Source organism: Ictidomys tridecemlineatus, chromosome 6 (genome assembly GCF_052094955.1).
Source record: "Ictidomys tridecemlineatus isolate mIctTri1 chromosome 6, mIctTri1.hap1, whole genome shotgun sequence".
Taxonomy (NCBI): Eukaryota; Metazoa; Chordata; class Mammalia; order Rodentia; family Sciuridae; genus Ictidomys; species Ictidomys tridecemlineatus.
This window is the reverse complement of record NC_135482.1, coordinates 160,597,055-160,617,495: the sequence shown is the minus strand read 5'-3', so window position 1 is coordinate 160,617,495 and position 20,441 is coordinate 160,597,055. Positions and strand designations below refer to the sequence as shown.

Sequence of the window (20,441 nt, the reverse complement as noted above, 5' to 3'; positions counted from 1 at the left end):
GAGTGCAGGCAGCTACACCCACCATCCCATCCACATCGGCACAACTTGTGGCTCCAGACATTTCAGAACTGCGGAAGAGTCGGAGCAACTTGGTTCAACCCACTCCTCATGAGCAGGAGACTAAGGCCCAGAACTCGGAGCCCATTCTTCAGGGCACCCACTCTGGTTCCAGCCCTGCATCCCATGCCACTGCTATGTCACCCATGTGGGCTATTTTGTTTTGCTTTGGGCTTATATATTAATCAATCCAAACTCCTAAAGCAATAAACACTAGAAATGCCTGGAAGAAAAGAGCTGGGTCTTGTTCATCTTTATATCCCCCAAGGTACACACCATAAATCATGTTCTAAACACTCAGTGAGTGTCTGCAGAATGGAAGTACTTTTCAAATCAATTGCTAAAGATTTCCAGTCAAACTCAACCTGACCTGCCATCATTCTTTCAAATGCCAGATGATATTGTTGGGAATATTCTTGAAAGCACTCTGCATTCACTAACTACCTTTATTATAAATTCCCAGAACCCAGAATGCTGTGGTGTGATTCCCAAGTTCACCATATTATAAGACCACACCATTTTCACATAATTCCCAGGACTCCTGGACATTTCACAACAGACAATCTTTGGGTCTATTTCTCTAGTGGTCTTGTAGTTATTATCTGATACCTGATATTGTCTTACTGAAAAATATTTTGTCCATGGGAATTCCATTATCCTTACCTAAGAAACAAACAAAAAAGACCCACTGCATATAGCGTCCACTATCGACAAAGGCCAACTCAAATTCAGAAATCCAAATCTTTAGATTTCTAAAGATTATATTATATATATTATTGTATATATGTTACTTGTATTTTGGCACTATCATAAATAAAAATAGTAATGTTTATTTATTTAATCTTCATTCTAGAAAAAATTTCCTTGTATTTCTGTAAATCAGTGGCTTAAGTTTTATGTTCTTAAAAAAATAATCTTTACACACACACACATGTTCTTTTGCCATATTTCTGTTTTCTAAGTATTGTACCAAAAATCCCATGTGGATTTCATGAGAGGTGAATGAATTCCATTAAGAGCTAAAATAGGGAATTGATCACCAACTCTGCAAAATTCTGACTCTTTCACTTTTGAATCTTGGGAAACTGGTGATTAAAATGACTTTTACTTCATCAGTGGTTATACTGGTACCAAAATGTGTATATGAGTATATTTAAAATTGAAATAAGGTACTCATTAGATTGGTAGGCATTATCTACACAGGAAACCTGGGCTAAAGGAAGACAAGCATACCCATTGGGATCTTGCAGCAAATCTACTGCTTCTCTCAGCTGCTCAATCATTGCTATATCCACGTCCTGATCTTTGGATGAACTTATTCTGTAACATAAAACCAAGTCCAAAGCATGAAAACTTGATCACTAAAACATGAGTAAACTTGAAAGAAAACTTATAAAAATCTAACAGACGGAAATGATTTTGACAGATTCAATATTACAATGAAGACATGTCAGTACCCTGGAGGGCAGGGTGCCAGAGAGCCACTGGGTGGGGAAAGCTCAGTTCAGCTCAGCTTGAAGCCCCTGGTCCCCCACTGCACAATCAGGCAATAGACAAGATGGGTGGGGCTCACAGTGTGCTTCCCTGAGTTCCACGGGGTTTCCTGAGGGTTCCATTGCACTGTCTGTTCTACCTCAAGACTTTGAACACCCGCTAAACCAGCTGGGCTCAATTTTGTTCTTTCATACAGTGTGGGCTTCACATTGCATGGTGTAGGAGAGTGCTTCTCAACCCAGGCTTTATGTGCAGCAAAATCATCTGTGTGGCTTAAAACAACAGGCCAGTCCAGACACTCTCAAGTAGGACTGAACCCAAATTGGGTTGGTCATTTTATAAAGCTCTACAGATGATCCTGATTTGTAAGCAGCATTGTGAACACCAGATGTGAGTTTGAGAACAGAGTTTCTAAAGCTTTATCTAATTTTCCCTGTGAGTCTAAGATTCTATAATCACAAGGTTCAGTGGAAGGCTCAGATCAACAACCCAGATCACGGAAAACAAAATCTTGAGAACCAAAACTCTAATCTATGTCACATGGTCCAAACTCAAATTCCTCAGAAACAGTTCATCTGATAAGATTGCTCATCTGAGGGCTGGGATTGTGGCTCAGGGGTGGAGCACTTGCCTTGCAGGCCTGGGGCATTGGGTTTGATCCTCAGCACCACATAAAAATAAATAAAGGTTGGTGTCCATCTACAAATTAAAAAAAAAAATCACTCACTTCCTCCCTTGTAAATTTTGCTAAATAAATATTTTATCAATAAGAGACTGGAGGGGATATTCATCTGGGCTAAGATTGCTTGGGGTTAATGGTGGACCTCTGTGACCTTGGAAATACAAAAATCAGTTTCTCTGTGCCCCAGTTTTATCATCTTTGAAAAAGATGGGGCAAAAGAACTCATCTTCAGGGCTGGGGTTATAGCTCAGAAGTAGAGTGCTGGCCTCACATGTGTGAGGCACTGGGTTTGATCCTCAGCACCACATAAAAATAAATAAAATAAATAAAGATATTGTGTCAGTCTTAAAAAAAATCGTATCTTCATAGGATTACTGGGAAGACCAAATGAATTGTGAACCTGTCAAGTATTTAGGACAGTGCCTGGCATGTAGTGTTTAGTGAACATAAGCTATGATAGTTATTAGATTTGGGATCAGGACATTAAAGATATATGCTCTTCCCAAACCAGAAGACGCTGGTGAAGAAGGAAAACCAGCAGTACAGTTCACCTGAGGTCCAATGGTTAGCTTCTTCAGGTAAAGAACGGGCAATCTCCATTCGAGACATTCTAGCTAATTCTATGAATTACATTTCTACCCAGAGCCTCAAATCAGATAAAATTCAAGGCCAACAAACAGGTCCCACTTTGCACTGTGCTGTGGTTTGAACTTGTCCACCCAAGTTCACCTGTTGGAAATGTAATCTATAAGACAATAGTGTTGAGGCCTCGATGAGGATCAGGTCATGAGGGCTCTACCCTCATAAGTGGGTTTGCGCTCATGCTCTTGCTACATGATATCTTTTGCCACATTATGATGCTACAGAAGTTCCTCACCAGAAGCAGGCCCCTTCCATCTTGGATTTCTCAGTCTCCAGAACTGTCAATCAAATAAACTTCCATTGTTCATAAATTACTGAGTCTGTGGCATTCTGTTATAGTGGCACAAAACAGTCTAAGACACACTATTGTGCAATACTTGTGACAAACATCAGGAAGAGGGAAATTGGGAATTTCTTAATCAATATCACCCAAAGAAAAGCATGTCAAAATTCTACCAGGACAGGATTGCCATAACTGGGTCTCTGGCACTCACATTCCCTCTGTCTGCCAGTGGGCATCCTCTTCTATCCGTAACAGCTCTTCACAGTCTTCTGCCCTGTCCTGTAGACAGAACATATGGGTTTCTGAGAATCACTGGTTGTTCAGTGAAGAGTTAAAGCCTGCCCCAGCCCATATCTATGGCAGCATTATTCACAACAGTCAAAAGGAAGAAACAAGCCAAGTGCACATCAATGGATGAATGGGTAAACAAAATGTGATGGATACAGGTGAAGGATTATTCATCCTTAAAAACAAGGAAATTCTCGAATTTGTTGTACATGTGGACACTGTGCTAAGTGAAATAAGCCAATCACAGGTGGACAGTGCTGTATGGTCCCACTCATGTAAGGTACCTAAAGAGTCAAATTCCTCCAAACAGAAAGTAAAATAGTGGTTCCAGGGGCCAGGGGAAAAGGGAAGGGGGAGCTGTTCAACAGGTACCAGATTTCAGTTTTCCAAGATGAGGAGAGTCCTGGAGATGGTGAATGTACTTAACACACCCTGAATTATATGGTGACAAAACAGCTAAGATGATAATTTTATGTTACATGTATTTTGTACTAATTAAAAATGAGATAATTAGCCTGTAATCAATCCCAGTAGCTGGGAAGGCTGAGGCAGGAGGATCGAGAGTTCAAAGCCAGCCTCAGCAATAGGCGAGATAGACCCTGTTTTTAAGTAAAAAACAAAATAGGGCTGGGGATGTGGCTCAGTGGCCGAGTGCCCCTGGGTCCAATTCTCGGTAACCCCCTGCTCACCAAAAGAGGATTAAAACAAGAATAAAAACAATAAAGCTGAATCGGGTTCCTTATTGCTCTTTTAGCACCTCCTTGTGTTGACAGATGCCTCCTTGAGTTCCTGAGTCACGTATGAATGTGCATCCATGTGTTTGTGAGAGGAGACAAAGGGTGTGTGTGCAAGCCTGGGATTGTGCCTCTCCCTGTGTATTTTTTTGGGGGGAGAAAAAAGGTAAAAGTACTTAATGACAGAAAAATGCCTCCGAGATATCCAATAGCCCAATAATTTTCATGTGCACATTATCCAGATCTCACTCAAAGAATGTCCTCTCTGCACCGAAGCCCACCCCCTGCAATGTTTCCTGAAGAGACCCCAGGAGAAGCAAATGCTGAGATAACTGACTCTGGGGGCCTCCCTTCTTTGCACTTTTGCCTCTGACACAGAGAAAACACTGCTTTAACCAGGCCAATGCAAGGACAGAAGCTGCCCCAGAGTGGCAAGGAACACAGGCAACTTTTATAAGTTTAGGGTTTACTTCATAATTAGCATTCCCCTCTTGACTTTCCAGGACAAAGGTCTTCCAGGAAACATTTTCCAAATTGACTTCCTCATCCCTTCTCACTGCTAAAATGTCTGGCCACTAGCTCTAGTCCCTAGAGCAGACTTGTCCATGGGGTGATTCGCTTCCTGAAATCTCTGAATCTAGGGAACTTCGTTTTTCTGAAATAGCATGCTTTTCTTTACTAACCAATATCTCCTTTAAAATTTATATTTGTTGGGGCTGACTGTAATCTGAGTGATGGGAGGATTTCAAGTTCAAGTCTAGCCTTATTTACTAAGACCTTGTCTCAAAATAAATAAATAAAAAGGGCTGGGATTGGGATGCAGTCCAAGCACCCCTGGATTCAAACTCCAACACAAAAACAAACAAACAAAAAAACTTTAAGCATCTTTGAAATCTATTTTTCAAAATTTCTGTCTTTAGGGGAAATGAAGGGGAAAAAGCCCTCTAATTATCTGTTTTCCTAATTGAATTGTCCTATAGAGCTGATAGACAGTGGTGAAATCTGGAAGAGTCTTGTGAGAACCACTGGCCTGTCAGTGATGTGATGAGATTTGTATTTCAAGAAAAGGTTTGGTGGCAGAACGTGGGGTGTGTGTGCGTGTGTGTGTGCGTGCGTGCGTGCGTGTGTGTGTGTGTGTTGCGTGCGTGCGTGCGTGCGTGCGTGTGTGTGTGTGTGTGTTGCACGCACACTGCACACAAGGTGGTGCAGACGGGAGGGGGCTCTTACAGCCATTAACTTAAGAAACAATGAGGCTCAACCAAAGCAATGCCCATGGGTCAGTGGAGATGGAAAGCAGAAATGAGTCTCGACAGGTTAATGACAAAGTAGAGACACAGAGTAAAGAGTTAGCTTTCCTGTTTTATCCTTCTGTATGCTTTTGTAATCATCGTTGATGGTCATATTCCACACACATACGGCAGGTCCATTATTTTGGTCTTGATGGCTTGAGCACACAGGTCTCAAGCAGTTCTCCTCCCACTGTCCTTGAGGGTGACACCCAGAGATGCTGGTCTAGGCTAGTCCAGCCCTGCTAACAGGCTCCTCAAGTCTAAGGAGGGTCACCTAGAGATCCCATTCTTGGCTTCAACATAGTAACTCAGAGATCAGCACCTCTCACAAGCCACAGTGACTCTATTTCACCAAAACAGGAATCCTCAACCTGAACCCAAAGGATGGGCAGGACACACCAGGGCATCTAATCAGATCAGCAAGTAGTTGAGCCTGACTGCAAATCAGCACAGGCCTAGTTTTTCTCTCCTCCCTTTTTCTACCAGAATGAGGGCTTCCTGACTCCCTGGGGACTCCACTGTCCTTTCAACACTTCAGGGCAACTACAAAGTTCAGGAACACATGTCCTTGGAGTGACCTATCCACAAAGAAGAGTCACCTCCAGATTTTAAGTCTCCACTTCTCTCTGGACACTACGGACATAGCAGGTTGTGCATCCTTGATCCAAAAATCTGAAATCCAAAATGCTTGGAAGTCTGAATTTAATCTTTCCCTTTTTTTTTGGGGGGGGTACTGAGGATTAAACCCAGGGGCACTTTACCACTGAGCTACATCCCTAGCCCTTTTAATTATTTTGAGACAGGGTCTAAGTCGCTTGGAGTCTCACCTGCGACACTGCTCAAGCTGGCTTTTAAACTGTAGTCCTCCCGCCTCAGCCTCCCAAGTCACTGGGATTACAGGTATGTGCCACCACGCCTGACTGAAGTCTGAAACCTTTTAAAGTTCCAAAATCTGAAAATTTTTGTTAATAAACTTTGGATTTCAGATTTGGGGATTAGGGATGTTCAACTAGTAAAATCTATGCAGATACTTCCAAATCTGAAAACCTCCAATATCTGAAACACTTCTAGTCCCAAGCACTCTAGATAAGGGATACTCCATCTGTATGTCAAGCTAAGTACTCATCTAGAACATACTGAGCAGCATGAAACTGTTTTAGCTTTTGCTGAGCGAGTGATAATGGCAATTCTGGTAAGTTGAGTGATAATGGCAATTCTGGTAAGTTGATTAACTTTCGTGATGCAGTGAATAGTGGAAAAACTGAGCAATTTCTGAAAACAAACCAAAACAACACAAAATCCATACTCATAAGCAGGTAACCGCAGAGACATACCTGGCGAAAAGCAGTTCTGAATGTCAAAAAATAGACACACTGAGCTTTGAAAAGATGTGCTGGAGGCTCCAGGCAGGCCACAGCAAGCGGGACTTTGAAGGTGATGGATTGGAAACCCTGAACTTAAATTCTAAAGTGCCCAACAGAAGAATGTGAGTAAGAAAAATTAATTGATCCTCAAAACCTTACCTTAATATAGTTCATAAATCCCGAATGAAGAACATCTGCCCCATCAGCAAATTGGTGTCTTTGTTTTCCTGAGTTGTTGTTGTCCCCCAAAAGGGAAGGCTCTGGTGGAAATTCCTGATGAAATTCCCCTATTAGGGAAATACAGAGAAAGGAAGAAAGCATGATTTCGTGACGGAAGCATAAAGCACAGCGATCCTCAAATACATCATCTAATTGTTTTCACCTCCTCTCTTAGCTATTATGGAGGTATAGGAATGACCCAGATTTTCTTTTCCCTATAGAATCTGAGGAAAAGATTTAAAAAAAATGGGAGAGGAAGAAAAATAAATGAAAGTCTCCAACTGAATTTACAAAGTCAAGACCTCTTTGTGGCTTGGTTCATCATAAGAGAAACAAAATTTCCTTTGAGTCTTTTAAGGAATTGAGAAAACAAATTATAAAATAGGGCTTCTGTGTCCTCTTTTGAGTAATTGTTTCAAATTCCAGGTTCAACAAATATTTAATTAGCAGCTGCTAACTGGAAGGTATTATGCAATACACTTGGGGGCTTAAAAGAATCAGTCAAATATGACTCTGTCCTTAGGAAGCAGATAATCTCAAGGAAGACTGTGGGACAGGACTAGACAAGAGCCCCCAATCCTAGCAAACAGAAATGACTGCATAAAAGCCCCACAGGGGTACAGGCATGTTTAGGTGGGGCACAAGCAAGGAGAACATGTTCCAAGGGATGAAGGAGAAGCAAAAGAAACAGTATGGGGAACTCTTCTGACCAATCTGAAGACTAAAAAGGATTCTCCTTCAAGCACTCACATAGCCAGCAAGCTACCCTCACCCAGAACAGGTTGGAAGAGGGGCTCCCTAATAGCAGATTTCTTAATCCTTTAATTTGAAAATTCTGCCTAAAATACCCTCCTGTTTTGCATAATATCACAGTTTTGCCTTCATTAATACAATGGCAGTTATTAGGCAAGGAAACAGTTCTATTTTTGGACAATGTATGGTTCCAATCATAAGTTTAATGCTAGTCTCATTAAGTGTAATGCTAACCTTAAGTGCTGAACTTAAAAACCTAAATCCAAGTAGTAGAAGCAAACATCAAATTTTGAGTAGCTTTAAACAACTCTCTCATTATTAATGTGAGCATGCTTAAACTATCACAGAGATAATCTATATATTAACCTTGTTCTTTATTATTCCTGCATCATGAAATCCTTTGTGCCACAAATCAGAAAACATCAAACTTTAGTATTTTCCCTAAAAGTCATTGAGAAACAGTCATCACAATAATGTAACTTGATATGAAATTAGTTACAAGGATTTTGAAGTTCTGCAAGCCTCCATGTTTAGTGATCATTTCATGATTATTAAACAACAACAGAGCTGGGCATGGTGATACACACCTATAATCCCAGCAACTTGGGAGGCTGAGGCAAGAGGATCCCAAATTCTAGCCTTAGAAATTTAGTGAGGCCCTGAGCAACTTAGCAAGACCATGTCCCAAAATAAAAAAATAAAAAGGGCTGGGGATGTGGTTTAGCGTTAAAGCACCCTCAGGTTCAATCTCCAGTACCAAAAGAAGAGCAACTTGGGAGCCATGAAGTTCAGCAGTTACCTAATCAAATTACCTCATCTACGGGGGAGATAATTAGAGTCAACAGTCTTGTCCAAAGACAAGAAAGTTCCTGAACTACACTAGCTACCCTCATGTGGCTGTGAACTGAAGTCTAGCTTGTAAGTAAGTAATGGACACTCTCCCACACCCATTACTAGCAACAAACCCCTGCCAGCAAAGCTCCATATTCTTTCCCTTCTGGTTTAAAACAGAGGAACATAGAATCTTAGTCCTGTATTAACAAAAGAGAGTCACAGGACAAAAGAAGAATGAGTCCTTGAATCAATGCTTGGAGTGGAGTTCCCTGTACATCACTAACTCACTAACTCCCATTTGGACTTAATTTGGATTGTGTTAAATCACTGATATTGGGGGATTTTATGTGTGATAGCAGCTAGGGTTGTCCTAACTAATATATCTACCATCTCAAAATTTTCTTTCCTAAAATGGATTTAAAGAATCTTTTGTAAATCTTCATAATGTGAATAATTCTACTATTTACTGTAGGAAGTGGTACCGGCAAGTTACTCAAACTCTCTGACACTTGGCTCCCTCCTGTATAAAATGGAGATAAGTAGAATATCTGTCTCAGCACTCTGAATTTTAAAGATCTCCTTTCCAGATGAACACAATGCCTGAATCAGGGGAAATGTGCAATAAACATTAACTATTAACACTGCCACATTTGCACATGTGTTATTTTAAACATAACCTTTGAAACTTGAAAACAAGCACTCTTCCCTCAGACCTTTATTGGGGCTAAGGCGATGGCACGGGTCCTCCTTGATGATCTGGTCTTCCTCCATGATATTTGACATTGGCACATTAAGGCTAACCGTGTCTTCATCAGAAGGCTGAAAAGATACAGCACACAGTTTCATCCAAGTGAGTTTTACCAAAGGAAAAAAAAAAGAGAACGCTGTATTAAAACAATATCCTGTGCTCCTTGCAAACATTATGTTGAGTAAGAGAAGCCAGACACAAAGGACAATTCTACCTGTGGAAGTTGAAAACCAGAATACTGCTCCATGGCATTTGAACTCAGGATAGTGGGTGTTCTTGGGGTAAGGGTGGGTGCATGAGCCAGGATTTCTGGGGTGCTGGAAAAATGGTTTCTTGCTGTGGAAGCTGGTTATAAGGGTCACTAACACTGATGGTACGCATGCACTTCTCTTATGTATGTTCTGAGCTGAACTCTTGTCAGCTACCTCCCTTTTTCTTAACTAAGAACTCATATTAAGGGTACTAAAAAGGACTATGTAATATCCAAATATTATAGTAATTCATAATTATTCCTAATAATATATAACTTAGGCCTAAGTCCAACCAATCACTTTAATAGTACTTAGACTCTGAGACCTGAACACAAGGCTGATTTACCAAAACTACATGGGAGTTTCATCTGGCTAGCCATAAAAAGCTGGCTGTGGAGATCTGTGACAGTATCTTATTTACTCAGCCTGCCTTTTACGTGTGACATTAAGCTTCAGTTTATCTCCTTGGTTCAGGCAGAGGAAGCTGCGCTATACATAAGAGCTAAACAAAGGCAGTCATTAAAAAGGAACATGTGGGCTGGGGCTGTGGGTCAATACAGAGCGCTCACCTAGCACGTGCAAGGCCCTGGGTTCAATCCTCAGTACCACATAAAAATAAATAAATAAAATAAAGGTATTGTGTCCAACTACAACTAAAAAAGGAAATATTAAAACAAAACAAAACAAAAAAAGAGGGCATGTGTTTGGTGATTTTCAGAACAAAGCTTCAATGTAGTTATTGGAGTTAGTCCTCTCTGAGGGTCTCCTTTCCCACAGCAGTTGATGAGGTTTATTCAGAAAAGCTGTCACAAATGAAATATGGGCCGGATGCTGTGGTACAAGCCTATAATCCCAGCAGTTCAGGAGGCTGAGGCAGGAGGATTGTGAGTTCAAAGACAACCTCAGCAAAAGTGAGGTGCTAAGCAACTCAGTGAGACCTTGTCTCTAAATAAAATACAAATTAGGGCAGGGGATGTGGCTCAGTAGCTGAGTGCTCCTGAGTTCAATTTCTAGTACCCCCAACAAAAACAAAACAACAACACACACACACACACAAAAAAAAATTAAATATGGAGGCTCATTAATTTTCTTGTCGCCATTTCTCTTTTTATTTTTAGTAAAAAGGTTTCTAAGTCCCAGGGATCAGAAATCTCCCCAGAACACATTTCAGGTGATTATGACCTGCTCCTAAATTCCTGAAGCTAGGACCTTTAGAGTTTGTCCCTATTTACTTTTGGACACATGAGCAGATTATTTGGAAACTGGTGGAAGCGAGAATACACTTCATTCTTCAAACAAATGTTAGAGGATCCCACACGTTCTTGTTTATCTTAAAAAAGTAGATTTTTAATTTCTTCATGAAAAATGCAAAAACAATCAGACAATAATAATAGCTAAAGGAAGGGAATGAGAAGTGATTCCTGAGGCACACAATGAAATCCTAGTGGAGGAGGGGGTAACATAGTTGCCAAAGAAACAATAGAACAATCCATAGGAGAATGAAAAACCCTTCTCAATCCAGCAAATTTCTTAGAGGCATTCTTAGGTAATAAGACTATAGTGTGAGAAAAGAAAACATCAAAGAGAAGTCATACATTTTATTCTGTAGAATATAATCCTTTCTACAGCCTCTTTTCCCTCCACCACCCCCATCTTAAAAATTTACCAAAATTCCAAAGATATGCATTGAATTAAAGGGAAGACAATAAATCCTTAGGTTCCTCTTAGAATGATATTAGCATCCTACTTAAGCTAAGAGTAACAGAGGAATAATGAACATCTTTGAGTAATGTTTTATTAATGAATTTAATTAGCCTTAGAAGGGAGATAGAGGATAAAGCCGAGTCTGTTTTAATTTAATAGAAAATAAGTATAGGGAGAGTAGTTTCTATAACAATGGTCCATTTGAGGGGCCTTATGAGTTTTAATAAAGCCAAAGGGGATAAATTAAAATGCTACTGAGAAAGCTATGTGTTTAGTATGCCACCCCACCAGGGAACCCTGGTCAACTATTAATGTGGCTTTGTGTAGGCCATTTTCTTTTACTAACCCTGATCTTCTTTTTCTGCTAACTCTTCTTCCTTTCCAAATGTTCTGTATTCGAAAAATGTTGAGGAATCTTACTTTTTTTTTTTTTAACACACTGCTTTACAGAGAGTTTTATGGAAAATAAATCAAAAAACCTTAGCTACCTATTAAACCTCAAAGACCTGAGAACTGGGGAAAGGCTCCTCTGGAGTCACACAGCAGGAATGTGATCTCCTTAGAGAGGTGACTGTCCTATTAGGAACACATTCTTCAAAGAGGATCATGATGGTTCAGGACTCAATTATATAAAATCTCAGTAACTTCCCTCAAAAAAAGGAAAGAGTATTGATGAGCTCCCCGGACCACATCTATCCCTTCTCATTCTCTCAGTGAAGAAGCTCCATTTAATGGTACATTTAACGTAAGACCTGGGAGGAGGGCTCTAATACAGGATATGAGATAATAAACGTATTAATGAACAGTGATCTGCAATCACTAGAGAAACTTTAGCTTGTGAAACCTCTTAGCTTACAAATTAACCAGACTTTTATTCAACTAAACGGAACACAATTTTGTTTCAGGAAAACAGTTATTGTTGTCAAACACAGCTACTCATAAATGCACTCCCTATCAGTAAACTACTAAAATGCAACGGACACTTGACTTCTTCACATTTATGCATGTACATAACAACGTTTTCCTAAGTTCACTTAAAAATTAGTATACTTTAAAAGTTCTTCATGGATACTTGTATACCATTTAGTCATTTCATAAATATTTATTAAACATTCAAGAATATTCCAGGTAATATCTGAGAGTGGCTAATATCTGGATAACCCTTAGAGAATTTCAAATTGTTTTCACAGAACATGATCACATAGTCTCATGCAGATTCGTGAAAGTCCTTTTCCAGAAAGGAGTTTAGCAAACATGGACAGATATATCCAATAGCACAAAAGAAAAAAGATCTGGTCACTAGCTTTACCTCAGTAGCCGATAATCGCTTATCTCCATTATCACTTCCAACTCCCGAATCAGAATCCTTCTTGCTGGGATAGATGTCATCAATATTGAATTCATTTAGGAAAAATTAAAAGCACAAGTCACACCAAGATATATCAATTATATTCTAATAGTTACTTTCCTATACAAATTTGTATTATTATTATAAGGCAACAAATCAGCCTAGTATTAAAGATTATAAAGACACAGACCCTACAAAAATCATAGATTTGTACCACCCAAAAATACAAGAGAAATGCTTTAAGTTCAGTTTTTCCCACTCTTAGACTTCATGATTCTTTGAAACAGTTACCAATTTTCTTATTTATTCCAGCATATAAAAAAGCAGTAAACTGTGTAACTGATTTTACCTCTTAACTTACAAAATGTTTTCAAGAATTCTGTATACTTTTTTTAAAATTTTTTTAAAATTTTTTTAGTTATCGGCGGGCACAACATCTTTGTTTGTATGTGGTGCTGAGGATCGAACCCGGGCCACATGCATGCCAGGCGAGCGCACTACTGCTTCAGCCACATCCCCAGCCCATATGCTTTTATTTGGTGATTATATAAACTTGATAGAATCTTTACAAACATAAAATAATGGATACATACTTGAAATATTACTTGAAAATACAATTAGGGTAGTCTTTTAAGTTGCCCTGTTTAGGAAAAAGTGAGGAAAAGACTTCTGCAATGGAGACTCCTCTGAAAGGACTTGTATTTCTCCAAGTGTGTTCATTGTGGGAATTGTTTGGAAGGTCATTTGGAAGGTCAAAGCCTGATTTATGCTATAAATGACCCAAGGACATGTGAAAGGATCCCAACACTTCCATTTGAAACAGGAAGTGGCAAAAAACCACACATTGCATTTCTGAGAAACAATTTTTAAAAAGCCTGTGTTCTTCTTAACAAAGTTCAGAAGGCACACTGAAAAATCAGTAATTGTTAAAAGGGCATGTCTGAGCTTACCTGACTGATAAGTAAAAAATGCCCACATTTATATTATAGATCTTACTTATATGTATGCATACACTACTCAGGAAGGACTGATTATTGATTAGGAAATGAAAGCTGAGATATTAAGAGATGCCAAAACATTCTCAACAGCTTCAATTTTTCTTATTCCAATGGTTTCTGAACTCTGAATTATAAAGTAGAATTGGGTGGTTGAAGCAAATAAATTTTTGTTCGTTACCTGAACAGGCTTGGCCTAAGCAAAATTTTTTTCCCTTTTTTTTTAAAAGAAATAGATTTATTATTCTGATCTTAAAATAGCATAGGCTCACATGGGGGTTGGATGGTGGTCACCAGTAATGACAATAGGCAATAAAGCCCTCAATTTAAATTCAGATGGGAAGCCTCCTAGATGTTTTTCTGAGTGAAGGCATGGACTCACCTGTCTTCAATATGCTGGTGTAAGTGAGGCCTCTCCATGGTGTGGAGATAAAGGGAGTCAGTTGTCTTAATCTGGCACGCTTGTATGCTCAGATACTTAAATATGTGCACTTTTCCCTTTGTGCAAATCTGCAGAGAAATTAATAAAGCACATTAAGTTTTTAATGACAAAACAAATTTTAAGTACCAGATACATATTTTAGTTTTCACAATTTCAGTTTATGTAACACTCTTAACGATGCACACTAAATTGGACCTTTCCAAAACATGTAAGGATTTGGGGTATCATTTCTACAAATTCTACTTTAACTAAAAAACCATGCTCAAGAAATTCCTGACTTTTTAAAAAATTAAACTACAAATTTCTAACAGAGATGTATTTAAGTATAGTGTAATAAGTATAACAGATAACTGGACTAGCAGCATTCCAATAACAAAAGATGATAAAAGCAGAATTATTTTCAAGCCCATAAGGAAGCAATTAACAGTTTATAAATAATTGAAGGTTTAAGAACTTAAGTCATTTGAAAAATGACTAAACATGAAAACATTTACACATTTACATCCGAAAGAACATCTACTTCTTATTGTTCTTATGCTTATATCTGAGCTTGAGCCCTATCTCTAAACAATCAATAATCAATTTTTAAGATGTTTAAACTCCATTTTGCAGCTATGATTCAAATGAGGAGCATAGTACCCCTTTTGTAAATCACCTGCTCCCTGAAAAAGTTTCTAAGGTATGTATACATGACAAAAATCAAATACATAATTCTGGAGCTGGAATGGCCAAAATAGTGAGTCAAATGCAGGTAAACAGATTGGATTCCGCAGAAGGCAACTTAGTATAGTCTGATTCACCTAGGGTTTCATCTTTTCAGATTTGGCACTTGCTTCTGATCACAATTGATACAGTATTATTCAGTAGATAATGGAAGTGGCTCACCTGAGCTGGTGGGGACTGCAGGGGATTGTTCTCAAGCAGCAACACTTGCAACTGCTTCATCTCTCTAAAGCAGATGGGAATCACCAGCACTTTGTTGCAGGAAAAGTCAAATTTTACCAAGGGAAGATCTACTAGTTCTAAAAGAATAGAAAAAAAATTTTTTTTCAGAAAACAGCCTAATTAAATGGCTAAATATTCTCAACTTAATTTTCTTTTTAGTGGGAAAAACATCACTTAGCATAATCAAAAATAAGTCGTATATTAGGAATAGGTAGTATGTATACACAGAATTTCATTAAATGGGAAAAAATCTTTCACTGGGATCTCTGTAATTGTTGTTAGTTCTGGTAAGAGCTGAAAACACTTGATATTTACAATGTCTATTGTTTAAAAAGTCCCCCTCCCCTTTTCTTTCCAGCAAAAGAATCATGCAAGCCATGTCACACAGGATATGTTTGTGTTTCAACTTTAAACTGTTTTCAAGTAACACTTGCTAGCACATGAATAATATGCTAATTACAGAATATTCTTATCTATTCAATGTATCTGGGTTGGCATAATCCCAGAATTAGTTAAAATAAACATGTTTATGGTTTTTTTTAAATGGATTTTATCAAATGTTATCTAATTTAGGATTTTTCCAATGGGCCCTATAATTCGGATTTGATGAGGCTTTATTCCACTGCTTTTTAAGTCCTGTGTAGCTCTGCTAACAAGATGGAACATTATATTTAGCTTAAAATCCCCACCCAGTGGCACAGTAAACACTCAGTAATTTCAAGCATTCAAACCGACATTGGCAGCTGCTAGAAACAAGTCAAATGTATTCCATAGAGCAAAGAAAGGCTGAGCCACGCCAGAATCCAGGGTGATGCTGGCAAATCACTGAGCACTCGGTCAGAGGCTATGGGAGGTTCACTCAGAACGGGACTCTGGCACTCTTATTATGGGATTCTTGGTGCTTTAAAATATTCCAGCAGTTCCAAAGTGAAGGAGGGCAAGAGCCAGCTAAAGAAAAGGATCTAACAAACAGAGAGGAAGAATTCACACTATATCCCACCTGCCTCCACCATGCCTGAGGGTTTTCACTTTACTTGGCAACACAGCTTAAAATTCCACCACCAGAGATTTCCCTAGTCAGGAGTGTCTTCTTCCCAGAATTCATCATGCTCTAGGAGTAGAAGGGACTTTCCTTCTTTCATACCTTAGTGAATTACTTAGTCTTAGGCAAAGGAGTGGCGGGCCTGAAAGTTTAGAAGGAGGCAAGAGCACACCCAACTCTCAGGTCCCAGAGTCAGGTCCATGATAGGTGAGTTATGTAGGAAACTTAGAAAGTGTATTTTTAAAAAGAGACCCCTGGGCCAGAAGCCAAGGAATTTTTATTGCATATTGTCCTTAGCAGTTAGTTCATTGCTCAAACACAGCTCTCATCTGGACTCACAGGAGGATGAGCACCTCAGGCCACATTAGTCATGAAGGTCATTTGGATGAAGGGGCTGGGAGCAGCTGACGTGGAGAGAGAGGTAAGCCTGGAGGACTTGGAAGCACAGAAATAAAAGGAAAGTTTAGATGCACACACCCCCGTTTCTGTTATACTAGGGATTGAACCTGGGGTGCTTTAACACTGAGCCACATCCTCAGCCCTTTTTATTTTTTATTTTGTGACAGGGTCTCACTAAGTTGCTAGGACCTCACTAAGTTGCTGAGGCTGGCTTTGAACTTGCAATCCTCCTGCTTCAGCCTCCAAAGTTGCTGAGATTACACGTGCATGGCATCATGCTCGGCTAGATGCCCTTTCTTCTCCTAGTTCCTAAAAATAAGGGGGATTACAACAGAGAGCTTCCTCCCTACTGCAATGCCAAGTCTCACCCAACTCAGGGTATCAAATCAGTGGCAGAATGTAACAGGACTCCAGATCTTTGCCACTTAAAATGAAAACCCTGAAGGATAGACTAAAGGGCTAAATTCATGCGAAAATAGCAGGATGTAACTTACAGGGAAATAAACAAAGGAATGACTCGATAATGATGATTTTCTTTCCTGTAGTTTCTATTTGGAATGCTGAATTTCTGTAGCAGCTTTGGAACATAAGAACTCGACAAGTTTCCCAGCAATGAAATGAGAGACTGCAAGGACAGTCCAAAAAAGGTTCAAAGAAATGGAGAAAGGTAAGGAAAAAAAAGGATCAAAGAGAAGAAGAGGAGAAGAGGGAGGACAAGAAGAAGGAGGAGTAATCCCATTTCTCTCTCACCACTGCAAAGAGGGGCAATGAATGGATATTTTAGCCCTCTGTTCATTCTGGCTCCAGAAAGAACAAAATATGGTCTCCTTGTTGTTGTATAAAACCACCACAAAATTGATATGCGTAATTAGGCCACAGAGTTCTCTTTTTCCCCCCACCCCTCAAATTGAAAGCATATGAGGAGGGGTTCCCAAAGACGACACACATGTAAGTAATATGCACAGTTCCTAAAGCACACTGCCTGAAAGCATTATCAGTGCTATTCTGTCAACAGAGTTCTCCAGAGTGAAACAAAAAAGAAACTGGATATTCAGGAAATCTTTCTTTCTTTCTTTCTTTTTTTTTTTTTTAAACAAGGATTTTCCAGGAAACTAAAGTTTTAGCTTTAAATCTATTTTTAAAATTATCAAAACTGAGAAAACATAATCATGGAAAGTAGAGCAATTTGTGACTGATCTTTTTAGGGAAAGGAATATTTCTCAAGTGAGAGAATAAGAGGTGAGAGGGGGGCTGTGGCTGTGGTACAGTGGTAGAGAGCACTTGTCTAGCACATGTGAGGCACTGGGTTGATCCTTAGAACCACATAAAAAATAAATAAATCAGATAAAGGAATTGTGTCCAACTAAAACTAAAAGAAAAATTAAAATAAAATTTAAAAAAGGAGAGGTGAGAGAAACAAAAACCTAGATTTTGCAGGTGTACCTTTTTTCCAAACACTTCTAGATTATTACAGCAAACTGTAAAAATGATGTCAATCATTTTTTCTTTTAGAAATCAAGAGTTCGATTTTTTGTGATGCTTTCACAAAAAAATAAGCATGGGGATCCAATTTAAAGGAAAGTTTTCTTTCATGTGTGAAAACGGATGTGTATAAATTTGCTCTTAATAAAAAGTCTCCCATTTGTAGCATAAGCCAAGAAAAGTTTACACACATTCAAAAAATGTGACTGCAGGCTGACAAGATGAAAAATAACTATTTTTATATGAATGCATCTCAAATAATAAAGTAATAAATCTTACACTGAGATACTTTCTAATTCTACTTCTTTAAAAATGTAAATCAGCAGGAGAAAGGTGGGAGGTGGCTGGTGAGCACCTGATCTTCCAGCCATCAAACACCATGCATTTTGCAAAGTTGTCATCCAGGACTCCATGAGCTCTGTTCTCTTGCCTTAAAGAATAAGGCTGCTCAAGCCAAAGATCAAGATGTGGGAACAGGACAATAAAAATATCAGGTAGCTCTCAAGTTGGTGCATTAATGTCAAATGAACCTGATGCTTACCACTTCCAAATACCTGCTTTTGGTTTTATTTTTTAAGTTATATATAATAGTAGAATGTATTCTGACATATCACACGCATAAGGAATGTAAATTCTCATTCTTCTGGTTGCACATGATGTAGAATTACATTGGTCTTGTAATCAGATATATTTTTAAGTTTATGTTTGAAATCGGGTATGTCTAGATTCCTCAAACCAAAACTATGGAAACCAAAGTGATCTTTAAAAGTGAGCGTGTGTGATTCAGCATTCTGCTGCTCATCTATTCCTTCCTGACCCAGGCCCAAACCCAAATTTGAAATCCATATCCACTACCCACAACAGGGCTGCTTTCAAGCTCTTAATGTACAACATATCTAAATGAATCTTCTTTGTACGTGAACCCTCATATACCATACTGGAGGGACATGCTGCAGAAGCCCACAACTTCCAGAGCAGGGCTGTCTGAGGGACTCTTCAGGAAGACCCAAGTCTCAATGCTGAGGCTATGGGACCTGCACGGTGAAATTCACCAAAACTACCACTGACCAAGGCTCAACCCTCAGGGGCAGCACCCTCACCAAGAACTGAATCTGAATACTGGGGTTCACAACCAGGGCTCCTAGATCCCCAAGGCTAGAAATCTTGCTAGCCAGGTTCTGCAGGATCCTTCAGGTCTAAGCGTGTCCCCTAAACTATTGGCTTCATCTTCCATAACATCACACATGTATCCAAAAACAATTCATGCTGCTGCTATTACAAACGGTTGGCTTGTGTGCCTCTAAATCCTAACCCTATATCAGGCTATAAATGTATTTGGAGCATGGCTTTCCATGAGGGCATTAGGATTTATCCGTTGGTGTCATTATAAGAAGAGACCAGGACACAGACACACATAGAATCTCAGACTTTTGGTCTCCAGAACTGGGAAGATAAATTTCTGGGTTTTTTGTTTTTTATGTTTTTTTTTTTTAGTTGTAGATGGACATAATATCTTTATTTTATTTATGTATTTTTATGTGGTGCTGAGCATTGAACCCAGTGCCTCACACGTGTGAGGCAAGCACTCTACCACTGAGCTACAACCCCAGCCCTAAATTTCTATTCTTTAAGCCACCCAGTCTAGGGTTCTTTGACAGCAGCTTTAGCAGACTTATACACCCTCTCCCACCCTCCACAGCTATAGACAAGGGAATGGTTGTTACTATGGCCCTTGATTGTATGAAGTTACAACTATAACATCCCTTTTTGGTCACTTACATGTGAAATTCAAATGATTAAATATTAATAGGCATACACACGAAATAAGATGTACCCTCTTCACAAAAGTAAACCACAAAAACAATAATAAATGTCTCCCATTTTCTTCACCTTACCCTCCACCCCGTTTTTTTTTAAAAAAAATCCTTACCTGGTGGCAAAACCTTCAGGTAATTCCTCCTGACGTTCAGCTCCCGGAGAGACTTGAGCTGGCCTATCTGTGGGGGCAGCGCTGTGATCTCGTTGCAGCTCACATCCTGTATGGAAAGCCAGGAGAGAAAAAATCAGTGCCTCTCTCCAGGATATCAAGCATTTTGTGTAAATTCTCCTTAGGGACCTTAAAGAGCTGGACAACTACACAGGTGTCTCCAGGTCCCTAGCAAGTCAGGCTCAGCACAGGGAAGAAAAAGAAAGTTCAGTTATAAACACCCTTGGGAGAGGGGAAAAGGGGAGAAAGGAAGGATGCTAAATCTGTAGCTGCTTCTGCCACACTTGCTTTTCACATGCTTCCATTTAAATCTCACGACAAACACATGCAACAGTATTACTAGCCTAACATTTATAGATCAAAAATATGAGGCTTACTGGCCCAGTGCCTGCAAGTGCCCTCCATGAGGGACTGGCCCAGTGTTAAGCTGGTGCCTCTTGGTGCTTCTAGACAGAAGAG

The 20,441-nt window shown here is 39.3% G+C and overlaps 1 protein-coding gene across 6 annotated transcripts in view; it reads right to left on the bottom strand.

Moving 5' to 3' along the window:
- Positions 1-20,441, bottom strand: part of Lrch1 (leucine rich repeats and calponin homology domain containing 1) — a 185,873-nt gene that overhangs the window by 44,872 nt on the left and 120,560 nt on the right. For all 6 annotated transcript variants that reach the window (XM_021729741.3, XM_078015990.1, XM_021729740.3 and 3 more), the window contains exons 4-11: positions 19,926-20,031; positions 15,013-15,149; positions 14,068-14,195; positions 12,652-12,715; positions 9,353-9,458; positions 6,993-7,120; positions 3,370-3,437; positions 1,291-1,377 (exon numbers count right to left, since the gene is read on the bottom strand). In XM_021729741.3, the coding sequence (XP_021585416.1) occupies positions 1,291-1,377; positions 3,370-3,437; positions 6,993-7,120; positions 9,353-9,458; positions 12,652-12,715; positions 14,068-14,195; positions 15,013-15,149; positions 19,926-20,031 (824 nt within the window). The remainder of the gene's footprint in view (positions 1-1,290; positions 1,378-3,369; positions 3,438-6,992; positions 7,121-9,352; positions 9,459-12,651; positions 12,716-14,067; positions 14,196-15,012; positions 15,150-19,925; positions 20,032-20,441) is intronic.